General features: G+C 39.7%; 1 protein-coding gene across 4 annotated transcripts in view; it reads right to left on the bottom strand.

Annotated features, from left to right (window-relative positions):
* The window catches only part of hivep1 (HIVEP zinc finger 1), a 78,440-nt gene that overhangs the window by 53,172 nt on the left and 10,341 nt on the right, over positions 1-14,927 (bottom strand). For 2 of the 4 annotated variants that reach the window (XM_088328921.1, XM_088328920.1), the window contains one exon: positions 8,798-8,938. In XM_088328921.1, coding sequence (XP_088185047.1) covers positions 8,798-8,837 — 40 coding nt within the window. In that variant the 5' untranslated portion in view covers positions 8,838-8,938. Of the gene's footprint in view, positions 1-8,797; positions 8,939-9,723; positions 9,910-10,591; positions 10,674-14,927 lie in introns of those variants that run through there. The other 2 variants (XM_088328923.1, XM_088328924.1) reach the window with 2 other exon arrangements.

Below are 14,927 nucleotides of genomic sequence, written 5' to 3'. Positions count from 1 at the left end.
AATAATTTGACTGACTGGGCTGCGGCGTTTTGTTACGGAGGAACCAGGGGACGGACAGGTCATCTCAATAAATTCCTCCCGCAGAGGACAGTCTCCATCATCTTAAAACGCTGACATAACACGTGCTTTTTCACAAGCAGAGGGGGTGATTTGGCTTCGATATTCCTCACCTCATCTGAATAAATAAGTAGTAGTGCACATGTTAGTCCGGCAGAACTTTAATAAGGAGAATTTAACAATAACTCATTTAAGTTCACGTGATAAAGTGTTGTTATAGGGACATTGTGTATTATTTAGCAAATCTTACTGATTAGAAAAAAGGTCATTCATTAAAAAGAATATTGCTTTGAATCGTAAGCAAAAATACTTGAACTATCATCAATGTTAAGCACGTTATCCTCAAACTTTTTCTAATGGCGTTATCCCCAAAACTGAAGATTTTACAAACGTACTTTTTTTTTTAGATACTCAGAGGTCAAGATATTTGTATTTATTTTACATCACACAAGGCTCACTTAGAGGGAGCTGGGCAAATGAAAGAAAATGGTGCGGTTTGGTCACTTTAAGTCTCCAAAATCTGCCTAGTGCTTTGTAGCACTCGTTTTTGGTTGCATTACACAATACAGTGACTTGTAGTTGTCAAATATTACACAGTGGCCTTTTAAGTTAAATAAATACAGACATACATTTAAATAAAAGCATAAATTAAAATGTGAAAATTAATTTGCTGCAAAGGACAGACTAACCACGTGAAGAAATCGACCCAATCCACACTGATAAGGATGGGAGAAGACCTGTGACGTACAGTAAGGGAATGTAGGTGAGGCAAAGCCTCAACTGTCATCATTGAGGTATAATTAAACCAAAAATTTGTTAAAAAGTTCTTTCTCGTTTAACGTCACAATTTTATTTTTCCAAATAGCTGAATTTTACCATTATGATTATTAATACGATTAGTATGTAATGATTCCTCTGCTGAGCGTCTGCAGGTGCAGAGTGAGGCACGCAATTATTTTGCATAATGGTAGAGGGCGATAGTGAGACCAAGGATTCTGATTTAGTGTACACCTCAGCCCCAAATAATAGAAGTAGTCATAGTAATTAGCAAGCTAAGAGCACGTCTGGCCTCCAGGAATTTCTTTCTCATTGCATGGACATTTATAATGGAGGTTTGTTCATCTACTGATGCTTGTATTTAAAAGGAGGAGTATGTGATGTATTACTGTGCTGACTGTCTGCAGAGTGTTGCACGCAGTTCTCTTACCTCATAGCATAGGGCAATAATAAGCCAAGGATTCTGATTTGGCAAACAGCTCGGACCCATTCAATTCCTAGTATTCAATCTATACGAAGACAATTTCCTTGATTTCATTATGACTGCTCCAAAAAAAAAAGTATAGCGGTCAAAGCATCAACAACTTGCTCAACAATTAGAAAAATGTGCCAGACAGAAAAGTGACGTATGAGTTTCCTCGAAACCAGGTGTTAAGGGAGGTTCCCTCATTAAACTGCTTCAGGGCTGGAAAGCACAATTCATTTTAAAAAATATTTTGTTTAACCAAAAATAATTGCAAGTCACTGACATCTGTGAACAAATGCAAAAGACATATTAACCCATATATTACATGCGCAGCTTGCCTCCATTTTTCCATCATGTACTCAAAGTGCGACCGTCCAATCACATTCTCCCTGCTCCGTCAAGACAAACTCTTGAGAGGTTAAAACCTTAACACGACACAGACTTCCCCAAACTAGCTTCTAACCTTCTGTTGTAGTTACGGTTGCTAAAACCTGGGTTTATTCCTGCCTCTAGGAGAGAGCGCTTCCCTTTGTGTGAACTGTGCGGCTTTTACACGCTGTAATTCGAAAGGCCCGAACGGAAACACTAGTTTGGCTGCCTGAGCATGACACAACATGTAAAAATCCACTTGGCACAGGCCAGGCGGTTAACCCCATCTTCTCCCTATGGCATTTATATAAGCCAAATGTTTGTTTACTTCCTTGAATGACCGAACTTAGACTAAAGTTTGTCTCTTTTCCATTGGCCTCTGATACAAGTCAGTCAATGCATGAGACAGAGGAAACCGTGGCTGACCATCTTTAAGGGGTTAAAGGACACTCACCTCAAACAATGAGGACTGACTAGCAACTGGAGTAAAATAATCACCTTTTAATGTTGTTTTCAAACTGTATTTTTCCTTGCAAAAGTTAAGTCTTAGGGAATTTGAATATTGTGAAGTACTTTCATTTTAGTGTTTTTCTAGTTTCTTTTTAAAGTCTAAAGTCCAAACTTTTACAGTTAAAGCAGGGATTAAAAATTAAGATTATTGCAATGTGATTAACAAAAGGTTCAATTTGCCTTGTGTTCTCACCCCTAAATATTGAGCGTTTTTATTTCGACTGTGTGATCAAAAATTCATATATAAGTCAAACCCCAGAATGGGGATCGTTCGACATCAGACTTTCCACCGTAGTCGTTTGAAATGTCCACTTTGCCCTGGTCAGCAAAAAGCTAATCATTAACAGCCAACGTTGTTGAAAATTACTCAGCCAGAACTTTCGAGATGAAAATCAGCACTCTTCTCGGTATTGTCACACCTCCGGAAAGCTCTCAAGATTGCATCTACCGATGAAAGATTAGTAAAGTTAAACCCGATTTCTTTGCAGAAATAATGTTTTTCCGCCTTGGTGAAGGTGGCCACCTAACACAGCAGTTGTTGGGCGATCATCACGCAAAAGGCTCCTACTAAAGCTGGGGTCAGACCTGTTGGTCTGGAGGTGCTTTTTATACGGCGGGCGGAATGTTCCGTAAACAGAAAGTCTGTGTGTATTTTCAGAGGTCGTATGCAAAAATAGAAGTCAATACATTACGTCCAAAAATTAGATTTTGAATGAAAAATGCCAGACTAAGGTGAAAAATTATAGCTTTTTTATTTTTTTGCTAAAAATCAAATCTCCAGGTTTCAGAAAAACACTGACCACCCATTTCAGAGGTAAGATCTAGGGCCCGGACCTGAACTCAATCTGAATTTTGGGCCGGGTTCAGGCATAAAATGTCAATCATTAAGTCGGGCCGGGCTTCTTTCTCAGGTTTTTTGACTACTTTTTCCACTTCTACTTGAGTGATATTATTCTGAAGTAACTTTGCTTCTGCTTGAGTAACACTCTTTAGCGCTGCACCACAGCACCACACACACTTTGGTGACAAAGCGCACGCCGAAATGTGCACTTTGGCGTTGCAATTCGTTGCTGCGCATGCTTCAGCGCCAAAGCGCACACTTGATTTGAAGGCCAAGTCCGAAGTAAACCCAAAGCTGCACTTTGATGCCAAAGTGCGCAAAACAAGTTAATCCGTCACGTTCGGGCTGGTCGAGCTTTTTTACCTGCGGGCCGGGTCGGGCTGGATTTTTAGGCCCGATTTTACCTCTAACCCAGGTTGACTTAGGTCATCTCCCCACCTGACATTTGAGTCACCGGATGAGACCCGAATTGTCTGTTTCTGAATCTCCTCATTTAGAATGACTTTATGAGAATCCTTTTGTCTACTTTCAGTTGCTCAAAAAGGAAAACCGGATGTAACCTACAAAAAAAAAATAAAAAAAAAAAAATATATATATATATATATATATATATATATATATATAAATAACTAATCCAACAGACGGTGAGTACCGATACCAGGTATCAGTATCTGGGCCAATGTAAGCCTTATTCTAAGACAGGTCACCAATCTCTTTGAAGCTGAGCGCTACTGTAGGGCTACCAGTTTGATATGCAGTTCTGAAACAACTTGTATTATGACTATATCGTTACTTTGTTATATTATCACAAGGTACTTATTATTCAATTAAGTAGTTTTAGTCAGCCACTAAAAGCATCAGCTTTGTACCAGGGCACTGAGTGATTAAAATATATAAATTATGGGCTATTTTTAAAAGAATTATGTGTTTAAAGACACTGATGATTTCTCATGCCCGTCAAACAAAATTTCCTAAAGAAATCACAATTATCCATAAATTGCCAGCGGTTTTCAGAACCAGTCCATGAGCTACCCAGGTGTTCTTAGGGTGCACCATGTAGGTGACCCATGTCCTAAGTTATCTGTAATATAGTTATCTGTTCTTAATCATATGACATTTATCTTTTGCAATTCTAAAAAAAGCAATATATTAAAATAAAAATATAGCAATTTTTGTAATCGCTACTATCCATTTTATATATATATATATATATATAAGGCCCTTTCAAAATAAAGTAACCTGCTTCAAAAATGTGTTTATTCTATTATGTACGGTACTATTATTTATACTATTGTGCCTTGTTGTGACACTCAAAACAACTGTTTGGATTGGTTACCGTATTCATTAATGTATAACTGGTGTATGACGCACACCCCTAATGTTTTTTTGAAAAAGAATTGTATAAATTTTGAAGATTTTTATATTTTCTCATCACAAACGAAACATTGTAGGTCCCAAATGTGTCAAGAACTATCGCAACGAGATTTGAACGTTAATCACGGTGAAGAGGGAGCCCATTCTTAAACACTAGACCACTAGGGTTATAAGACACAATAAAAGTCATTTGATTTTCTCGTCACACTACTTACGTTGTGCCATGATTTCAATCATGGCCCCCCATATTCAACAACGTGGTATTGAGAGTAAAAATAGTGATTCTGAAATAAAGGCTAAAACCTTTTTACCATGTCTTCTAATACCCCTGGTGGTCTAGTGGTTAAGGGTTGATAAGGGTGATATATTTCACCGATCAATCATTGCTAAAATACGGTAATGTACTACGGAAAAACTTTGAGTATAACAAGCACCCAAACTTTGAATTCTTTTTTAGAGTACAAAAAAGTGTGCCTTATAACATGAATAATTATGGCATATACAATTTGACAAAATTATACAGAGAGGTACATAAAGTGAAATTTATTTTTACAGCTCTCATAACAATCGCAATGAAGATATTTTAACCGGTAAATCCATTGCCAAACAGGTCAACAAATTTTGGGGCATTGGGACATATAGCACAATTTAAGGCCTGCGCACTGCTAATGTGCACTCGAGAAACTCAACTTCATCCTCAAAACCACTTGGAAATGTAAAAGAATTCTCTCTGCACCGCTTTGCCGGACTCGTCACTTTAAATAAACTGGAATTTCGTGAAAGTGCTCTGAGTGTTTGTTGTGTTCGCCCACTTGATGTTTGCCTGGCAGCCATCGCTGCTAATGTCCACAGAGAGAGAAAGATGGTCTGTCTGAGGGAGGGAAACCACTGGCTGTTTGGCCTGAGCTGCTTGGAGACCAGCTGTTTGACAAAAGTAAACATAAAAACCCGGCGGACAGAGTCCGGGAGTTCCGAAAGTTCTACATTGTTACCCGCAAAGTATGTAACGGAGAGTTGAAAAAAAGTCACTGGAGAGAAAATGTATAACAACATTTACTTGCTGTGGAAAGGCACATTTGTTAAATCAGGCTTGTGAAATGGTTTTAAAAGCTTAAACTCAAAATTAAGAAGGAAATCGTAAACAGAAAATATTGTTTGTACTAAAATGAGTGTTTGATGACTCGCACTCAGAACACAGCAGAACAAAAAAAATCCATTGAAATCGACTTTTTTGCACCATATTGTGCATTAAGTAGGCGGTGAGTCATATCACTATCATCATCACAATAAAGTCATAATATTTGGAATTGTTTATTATGAGTCGATAAAACATACAGACAGGAACGCTTTGATAGATACAGGCAATGTTCCAGCAAATCTGCCAAATGGCCTGTTACCACTATGCTAACAGAAGAATGAAAATGCTATTTATATATGTTCCAAAATGTTTTATTAAAATCTAAAAGCCTTAAGAGGGACTGACAACCTTTTGAATTATCTAATTGAACCAAAATGTTAGGTCAAAATTGGTAACCTTCAAAACCTTATTGTGGGTTACTTATTACATTTAGGTCCAAAATAATATTCGTCAAACCAAACCTTTTTTAGTTATTGGGTTGCATATTTTATTTGTTTAAACCTTCATGATGTTGAAAATTCTGGGAAGTTTCCAAGGTGTGTGCACCCATCAACAGTGGTGCAGAAGTTAATAATCTAAAAACCCCCATCAGTTCTGGTTTTCTTTAATTTTGGAGGAGTAGTCATGGTTGTAAAACAGGAACAACTGCTTCCTTATTAGGGTTGGTCTAGGTCAGGGGGTCGCCGACTCTTTTAAAGGTGAGAGCACAAAGGGCTAGCAATTTGATATGCATTTTTAAAATACCTTTTTTTTTTTAAATAGTTATGTTATTGCCATGTTATTTTTATGTTATTACTAGGCTATATTTGTTAGAATTGAGGATAAAATTGCATCTTCCAACCACTAAAATATCTGCTTTGTATAAGTGCACAGAGCAACTAACATACTGTATATAAACTATAGGTTAATTTTTGAAAAGTAATTATGAACGTTTTATTATCAGAACCGGACCACAACCACTCAGGGTTCTTAAAAGGCTACCTGGTAACCAGGGGCATAACATTGCTGCCCTGGTCGAGGAAGTAAAAAGGAGTTTAAATAAAACTTACCGAAAACAGAGTCATATTTCGCCTAAAAATAGAAGTTATTTTATGTCAAACAAAACTGAAAAAAAGGAGTAATTAAAATATCTACAAAGTGTGTTTTAAAGAAAGAGCAGCTAAAACTGAAAATTTAAATATGTATATTTTTGGTTATATTTGTTTTAGTTTACTAGTCAAAAGAAGGTCAGTATGTTCTTCAGACACAGACGATAATCATGTGATGCACATCGCGGGAGTGCGGGAAAGATTCCAAGAGTTTCCAGGAAAAGGCATTTTTCACAGATGAGTTTATGCGCTGCTCCATTATTCTTTTAATGAAGGTAAAAGCATTGAGTGGAGCACCGGATGACAATAGAACCTGTGATGCTATTACAAAAGATGCCAAGTATGAGATGGCAGGGAAGTAAACAAGGGTGTTCCCTGAGCATTGTTAAGTTTCTACCGTTGAATCTTCAAAGTAACACTGGCTTTTTTCCTACTAGAATATTCTCTAATCATGCTAGAATTATTGTCAACAAACGCATTTTAGAGTCCAGATGAATCACCACCAGGAGCAAAAATTACAAGACGATGCAGCCTCTGCTGCAGTGCCACCACATCCCCTAATTAGAGACACAGGACAAGCGCGCCTGAAAACAACATCAAGACCAGGTTAGCTGCATATTCCTTTTTCCTGCAGAGCCACACATCCTAATTCTTTCCATTGTTTGAATGTGTTGTTTGTAGAACAGATCAACTCTCAATAATATGTGCTATGCAGATCCTGCAGTCGGGAGAATGGTGACGGTGCGCGCTTTCACACCCAGCTTTCAACGCTGCAAAACTCCCGAATCTGTGAACGGCAAACGTCTGTTGACACGTGAATCTGTCATTTCGCAACCTAACGCGCCAGCCCTTTCAGCCAATGGGTGGTGACACGCTGAAGCTTCCATATGCTTTATCAGACATATCTAGAGTCAAACATTCGGCTACATTAACCTCAGCAATAAGTAACGACAAACATAAAAGCCTCTTTTGAAATCTGAATCAAGAAAGTCAAGGGATTCTGTGAGCGTTAAATCCGGGTACATTCCATCTAGGAAGCAGTAACAGTTTTTTTCTCCTTCAAATAATTAAAATTTAAGGCTGTAAAACCTCTTACTGCTCCCTTGAAACTACCCATATTCATTTAGCTCCCCGAGGGTCCCATACTGCATACAACCAAACCACAAGCAGCCCAGCCCACTTGAACTGCATCCAAAGGATGGAGTGAGTAAGAATTTCGAAATTCCCACACTCGTGATATAGCTTAAGGAAATCTTCCCACATTGACGGGAATTTCTAGACGCACCTGAACTGAATCTGAAGATGCAGAGTGCAAGAGTTTACAAATTCCCAAATTCATCATATAGCTTAAAAGAATTTGTCCCACATTGCGAGGATTTTTTAGACCACCTGAACTGCATTCAAAAGAGGCAGAGAGCAAGAGTTTCAGAATTTCCACACTAATCACATAGCTTTCTGAAGTTTTCCTATTTTACTGGGAATTTTCTAAACCCTCCTGAACCGCATTCAAAAGATTCAGAGAGCAATAATCTCCAAATTCACAAGCTCATCACATAGCTTACAAACATTTTCTACATTGCCAGGAATTTTCAATACCCACCTGAACTGCATTTAAGAGATGCAGTGAGGAAGAGTCTCAAATTCCCACACTCATCACATAGCTTACAAAGGTTTTTCCACACTGCCAGGAACTTTCAAAACCTACCTGAACTGTATTCAAAAAATGAAGGGCAAGAGTTTCTAATTACACAAGCTCATCATAGAGTGCACGTCTTTCCACATTGCACGGAATTTTCCATACCATCCAGTTGCAGTGTTATGAGAATTAAGTGAGTAAAAAAAAAAAAAAACTAAATTTCACTATCTAAATGCGGGAGATTTTCTGTCAGTGTTCTTATAACCCACACATGCAATGAAAACGTTATATATATATATATATATATATATATATATATATATATATATATAGGTGAATTTTAGAATTGTATCAAATAAGATGCATTTCATTGCTTGACAGCTAGATTTGATTATTTACAGTCCTTTAAAGATTTGGTCAAATTTCCTTCATAAAGTAAAAGAAGTCAGTACGTTTACAGTATGTAAGAATATTTCATTTGTGGCAAAATACAAAAGCAAGGAACCCAGTTTTCACCAAATTCCCAACGTCACCAACTTACCTTTAAGATTTTTGGGGTTGTTTTGCTTGGTACGCGGCATCTTTCTTCCTCAGTTCACAAGTGCATCTTGGGAAAAGCTGGCACCAGCTGTCGGACCTCGGGAGGAGCTGCAGCCTGCGTTGAAGGAGTGCGAGTGTACATCTAGAAGGAAAACACATCGATGGCGATAAGTCAAGGAGAAAGACCACACTATGCTGAATTTGGTCAGCTGTGTGCCGCCGGTCTATGGGACAGAGCTGCTGATTGAGGTTGATGCTTAAACAGGTGCCTTGACCTCTTTGAGGTCCTCTGTCGTACGTGCAGCACTGCGAAGTGATTGTTTACCATCATCGGGTGCAACTTGCTATTCCGATTTATAAAACTGGCATTGGGGTTGATCTTCGATGATAAAATATGCTAACAATAAAAGCTTTATGAGCTCTAGCAAAGGATTCTTGGGGTGATACAGAGGACAAGTATCATCACATGAGGCTCCTCTTTTAGTTGCACAAGAAAAACAAGTAGACAATTTGAAAACATGGACGGTAAATATGTATAAATCTCAATTGAATAATTAAAGGTAAGATTAAAAGTTTTGGGGAAACAAGTGATGCCATGCAACAGAATAAAAAAATGCAAACAATGATCACATTGTTCACAACAATAACAAAAAACGGCATGTTCCCATTTTCTCTTCCCTGCATCCCCCCATCGAGTCAGGCTACAGGCGCATCAACACCTTCACGTCGCAGCATTGCTTTAGGAACCTTCCTTTGTTTGCCCGCCGCCGTTATTACATAACACTTACTACAAGTGGATGCTTCTCCTCCATACACTCGCTACATGTGGCTCTAGAGCAATGACATCATCGGATGAGACCGCCACTGCTGGCTGCATCATGCATACATCCACGTTTATTTACCATGCTGCACAAACGAGCCCCTCACCTGGATGCGCTCTCGGAAGTCTCCAAGGCAGGTTCGACGACGAGGGGAGACATGCACGCCTGTCAGTCTGTCTGCCTGTCTCACCCCCTCTCGCTCCCTCTCTCTATTTGCGAAACCTTTGAGGAAACACCCTGATGCTAACCAGAGAAAAACACATCCCGTCTGTGAGACGCTCGAATGCTTCTGGTCGGAAAACACCTGACTAATGAAGCACATCCACGCATACCTCGTGGACCCAGCAGAGATATTATGTAAACGGGGGCCTGTGCAATTGATGGACGAGCGCATATGCAAATTTAGAGAGCATGCACATTTCAACACGAGTAAAAAAAAGAGATTTTATTTTTATTTTAAGGATAAAATTTACCACGCAACCCAAACCCTCTGCAAAGGAAAGGTATACGCGCAATTTCGTTGCAACACGTGAACGCCTTGCAGGGGAGGGAGGAGCCAGGGAAAACCCCTTGCTGTAGCTGCTACGGCTAAATGGAACGCTTCCTTTAGACAACAAACCCCCGTGCGCATGCACATTTAGCAACACCGACAGCCCAGAATGTGCACGCAGACGATGGTGAATAAATAGCTAGATTACATACGTCGCAAAAATAAAAACAAACGGCACAATGCAGTCAAGTTTGGTGGCAAACCAGCAAATCAAACCGTGCCCCCAAGTGAACTTTTACGTCAGTTTCACGCACAACCAGACCCAGACTAAAAACAGCGTCCAGTTAAGAAACCAAAGCGACCTGTAACACGAGGGTAAAAGAAAAAAACCGTCAGAAAACGCGCGGAAGAAAACTAAAGCATCACTTTTCGAGTTGGTTACACATCAACACTATTGTAGTTAAGCTAACTAGTCGCAACGCACCTTTAAAGGGGAAGAAAGAGTCACTTCAGCTGCGGATTTCTGCCTTCACCTTCTCCCTCACTTTCTATTGCAGGAAACGGACAGGCCCACTGACGTCACCGGGGGTCCCGTCTCCGCCTCCCAGCCACGGGGTGTCCTCCAGAGTCATCAGGGAGCTCGCGACGGACGCAGCAACCGTGGGTTAGACTGGCCAGTTAAAGCTAAAACGCCGCTGTCTTCTTTTTTTTTTTCCAGTGTTGGAAGCAAGTAATGGAGACGAACAGTTATATAAAAGACACGAACTCGCGTGTTTTCGGCGAAAATAAAGCGCCACAGTGACGTGTTGTTGAACGCGCACCCCCTTGGCGGAGCCTCGCCGTCGCATAGTTTAGGATTGACGGTTTTCCCGGAGGTTCCTTGTTGTCAGGTCACGCTGTGCCCCTCCGCCGCCGCTCGGGCTTTCCCTCGCACTAACCTGTAAAAGGGGTCGCAGAAGTGGGCCTTTTTTCTCGCATTAATGTATATATTTGCTCGGAATCAAGCATTTGCGTTAAATGATAAAAGTTTGGTGACAAAAGAACGTGAATAAGCAAGTGTTTTCCATCCTTTGTGTGAAATGTTCTTCCGCCATTTGCTGGGAACAGGCTCGACCGAAACCAGCGCATTTCGGATGTGTTTAAAATGTCAACATTTTGTATTTTTAAGATTTAAAAAAGTTGCTGTTAAATGAAAAATTTCAGCATGGATACAAACGTTGCTTAGCAGCAAATTGGAAGAATACAAATTATTTGTTTAAATTTTTTTTTTGCTTATGATGTAATAAGTGTATAATGATTAAAAGTCCAAAGGAAATGTAATACTTGCATTTACATTAATATATCTTAAAATGTATTAATGGAGTTTTCTCAATATGCCCTGCAAATAAAGAAAAATAATACTGTTGATGAAATTATCAATTAGACGTCGTAGAGCAGGCATGTCCTAAGTCCGGACTGGGGGGGGCATTCACAGCAAGTGAAAATAGATTAACTGCCTCGCGGGCTCTGCCATAAAATTAATAATATGTGGCCCGCTAGTAATGTTGACCACAGTATAAAATCAATTAGTACAAAAGTTTAAGGATCACCATTTGACCAAATGATGGCAGTAGCCCAGTGGCCAATTTGCCCTTGGCTTTCTGTGAGAATTGCAGCCCGCGTAGAGACAGTAAATAAAAAATGGAACATTGTCTGTGAAAATTTCACTGAAATCCAAAACAATTGCCTACTTTGCATAGAGACAGTGGCTGTTTTCAAAGAATATAATATCAAGAGGCACTGCCAGACAAAACATGCTGACTACAGAAAGCTAACTGGAAACAAACGGTGTGAAAAGGTGAAGCAACTGGTAGCTGTTTTAACAGCACAGCAGCGCTTTTTCACAAGAAATCGCAAGTCAAATGAACATTCTAAAGAGGCGAGCTACGAGGTCAAAACGCTGATCGACAATCACTGCAAACCTTTGATGGAGGGTGAATTTAATAAAGAACGTTTAATGAATGCCAGGCTGAAGAGTCCCATTACCAAATCCCGCCCGCTTTCTGAAAAGTTTGTACACCCCTGGTCTAGAGGCAAGTATACACACTGAAATTCAATCCATACCACAATAGACTCAAATGATTTTTCCCTTTTATTACCGCAAATGTAAGCATTTGCTTGGTCTAAGTACTGGGTATTTCATTATTTCCTAATACTCAAACTGCACTACAGCAGTACACTGACCCCCTCCGCTGCCTGTCAATGCCATGATCCGGCTCATCTCTGAAGAGCGGGTTGACGCTTTACACAGAAAAACAATTTTGACCAGATGATGAAGGTGCTGTATCCGAATCTAATCAGGTTTCTCCTGCTATTGGTAACCATGGAAACCAGTACTATATGTTTCATTGAACAGGGGGTGTAAACCCCCACCAAACAGCCTGGAGAGCCATGGGCACTGCCAGACTGTACTTGCCCAAGACACACCACAGGTGGCGGTGCCCCGACAACCCTAGCGGTCAAGAGAACCCTTAACTGTGAACATATTATTTTGATAGATACACGTAGATATGCTGTCAAAACATAACATTTAGTGTTAATTACACATAATTGCACGGGCAATCAATTTTATTGTACTACTATCATTCTTAATAGTGTTGCTAAATATAAATACATGTGAGGACAATTTCAAATCAAACAAAAATAATCAAATGGAAACTATAATTACATGTTAAGACTTTTTTTGATAGTTTTCTTGCACAAATAAACGTAAGGTGGTGCTCATGCTTTTGACCCCTACTTATCATAAAACAAGAGGAACTTTTGGAATAAGTTAGTGGATTAATGACCGTGCATGTGTAAAGGAGAAAGATCCATCAGATCACCTACCTAGCGCAGATTTAATTTTGTGAGGAATGGCTTCCAAAATACTAATTTATACGAGTATTTTATTCATCAGCTCCCTAAATATTTGAAAATAAGATTAAAAAATCATAAATAAAAGGTCTTTTTATATTCCTCTTGGAGTGCCACATCTCGACTCAAACAATGTACACTACGTTGTAATCATTGACAAAGAGTGTTTTATTCTAGTCATGAACATAAAGTGAATTATATTGACCAGCTTTGATATTAATATATGGATAGATTTCCTGATGAGGGAACTACTGTTCCTTGTAGCCAAAATAATGCCTGCCTTAGAAAAAAAAACGTTTGCGATAGAAAAGAAAACACACAAATTAAAAAAAAAAACTGTTCTCTAGCGTACGGCCAAATATTTTGCACAGACCACCAGTACATTTAAAATTCATGCCTGAATCCAAACATGATTAATAGAGGCTAGAACTAAGATGCAAGCTCTCCAAATACACCCTTAAAATAGAGACCATTGTGCCATCCCCAGCTTTAGCATCATGACGTCATGTTTTTAGTTTCGGCCCCTGATCTTTTTTTCTCGATTTATGCCCACTTCGTCTTGGCTCAGCTATTACACATCACAGACCCAGAAAGGTCAAGCTATTTTTTGCTGAGGGGTTTGAACTCTTGTTAAATGTGTTTGTTTTTGTATATTTACGTCATGAGGTAATTCAATTTAAGGTTAGATTTTTTTGGGGGGTAAACTAGTTAAGAAAAATACAACGGTACTGCAGCGAGGCATTACCATTAATAAGTGATTGCGTGACAGCCACCCACTGTCGCATCACAGGCTTCCTGCACACTGCAGTGGGACTACTAGCTCAGTTTTCACTTTATGACTCACCTGTTTGGGCTTCGAACACTTGAAATAGCTCATTTGAACTTAGAACCTTTCCCTTTCCCCCCAATGAAACAAAGTCATTGTAGTCTGAGATCAGAACATAAACATGGCTCCCGATTTTATCATTGGAATCTAATTGACGTGACTTGGGTATATCTTGTAGGCGCTAAATAAGCTGAAATGAATGGTATTGAAATTATGTTTAGCTACTTAGCACAAAAACACAATAAAACCCAAGGATATGACATTCATTCATTATGAGGTAGGGACAGCAAAGTGAATAGCCGTAGCGGGAGACAGAAACCTATGGTCATTAGCTGCGAATCCCCAAGTACAGGTACCAAAGATAACCACATTAAAATAACAAAATAGTATATTGTAAGTAATACTTGTGTGCAATATGGACGCGTATGATTGAATAAGGGCAGCGCGGCGGCGCAGTGGTTAGCGCTTGTGCGGCACAGTTCATGTCATGGGAACCTCCTGCGTGGGTTCAAATCCAGCTCCAGACTTCCTGTGCGGAGTTTGTATGTTCTCCCCGTGCTCGCGTGGGTTTCCTCCGGGCACTCCGGTTTCCTCCCACATTCCAAAAACATGCATTTCAGGTGAATTGGCCGGTCCAAATTGTCCCTGGGTGTGGATGAGCGAATGTTGTCTGTCCCTGTGTGTCCTGCGATTGGCTAGCAACCAGTTGAGGGTGTCCCCTGCCCACTGCCCGGAGATGGCTGGGATGGGCAAAATGCAGAAAAAAACTTCCCAAACCAAAAGGCCGTAAGGCGGGGACGCCGTGTCCTGGTCGTCTACTGTACATTGTGACTTTGATGCTGAAAAAGAGTTCCTTTAATGACTAATTTATTGGAGTATAACCATGACAAGGGACAAAACCACCCTAATCAAAATAAACAGCGGTAATAAAGTATGTGATGCTGATCGTCGATTTGTGATCCGTCATACCTGCAATTAGCAATGACAAAGAACGATTCCAAATTAAACAACATCCAAACCCATTAGAGATTGAATTTTAACTCAAGTGTAAAGCCGATTTTTCCTTTCCGTCCCATGCGGCGCGGAACATGTTGCCGGA

The sequence above is a fragment of the Urocampus carinirostris genome, chromosome 2 (genome assembly GCF_059441175.1).
Source record: "Urocampus carinirostris isolate Australia breed hairy pipefish chromosome 2, RoL_Ucar_1.0, whole genome shotgun sequence".
Taxonomy (NCBI): Eukaryota; Metazoa; Chordata; class Actinopteri; order Syngnathiformes; family Syngnathidae; genus Urocampus; species Urocampus carinirostris.
This window is presented reverse-complemented; position numbering and strand designations above follow the sequence as displayed.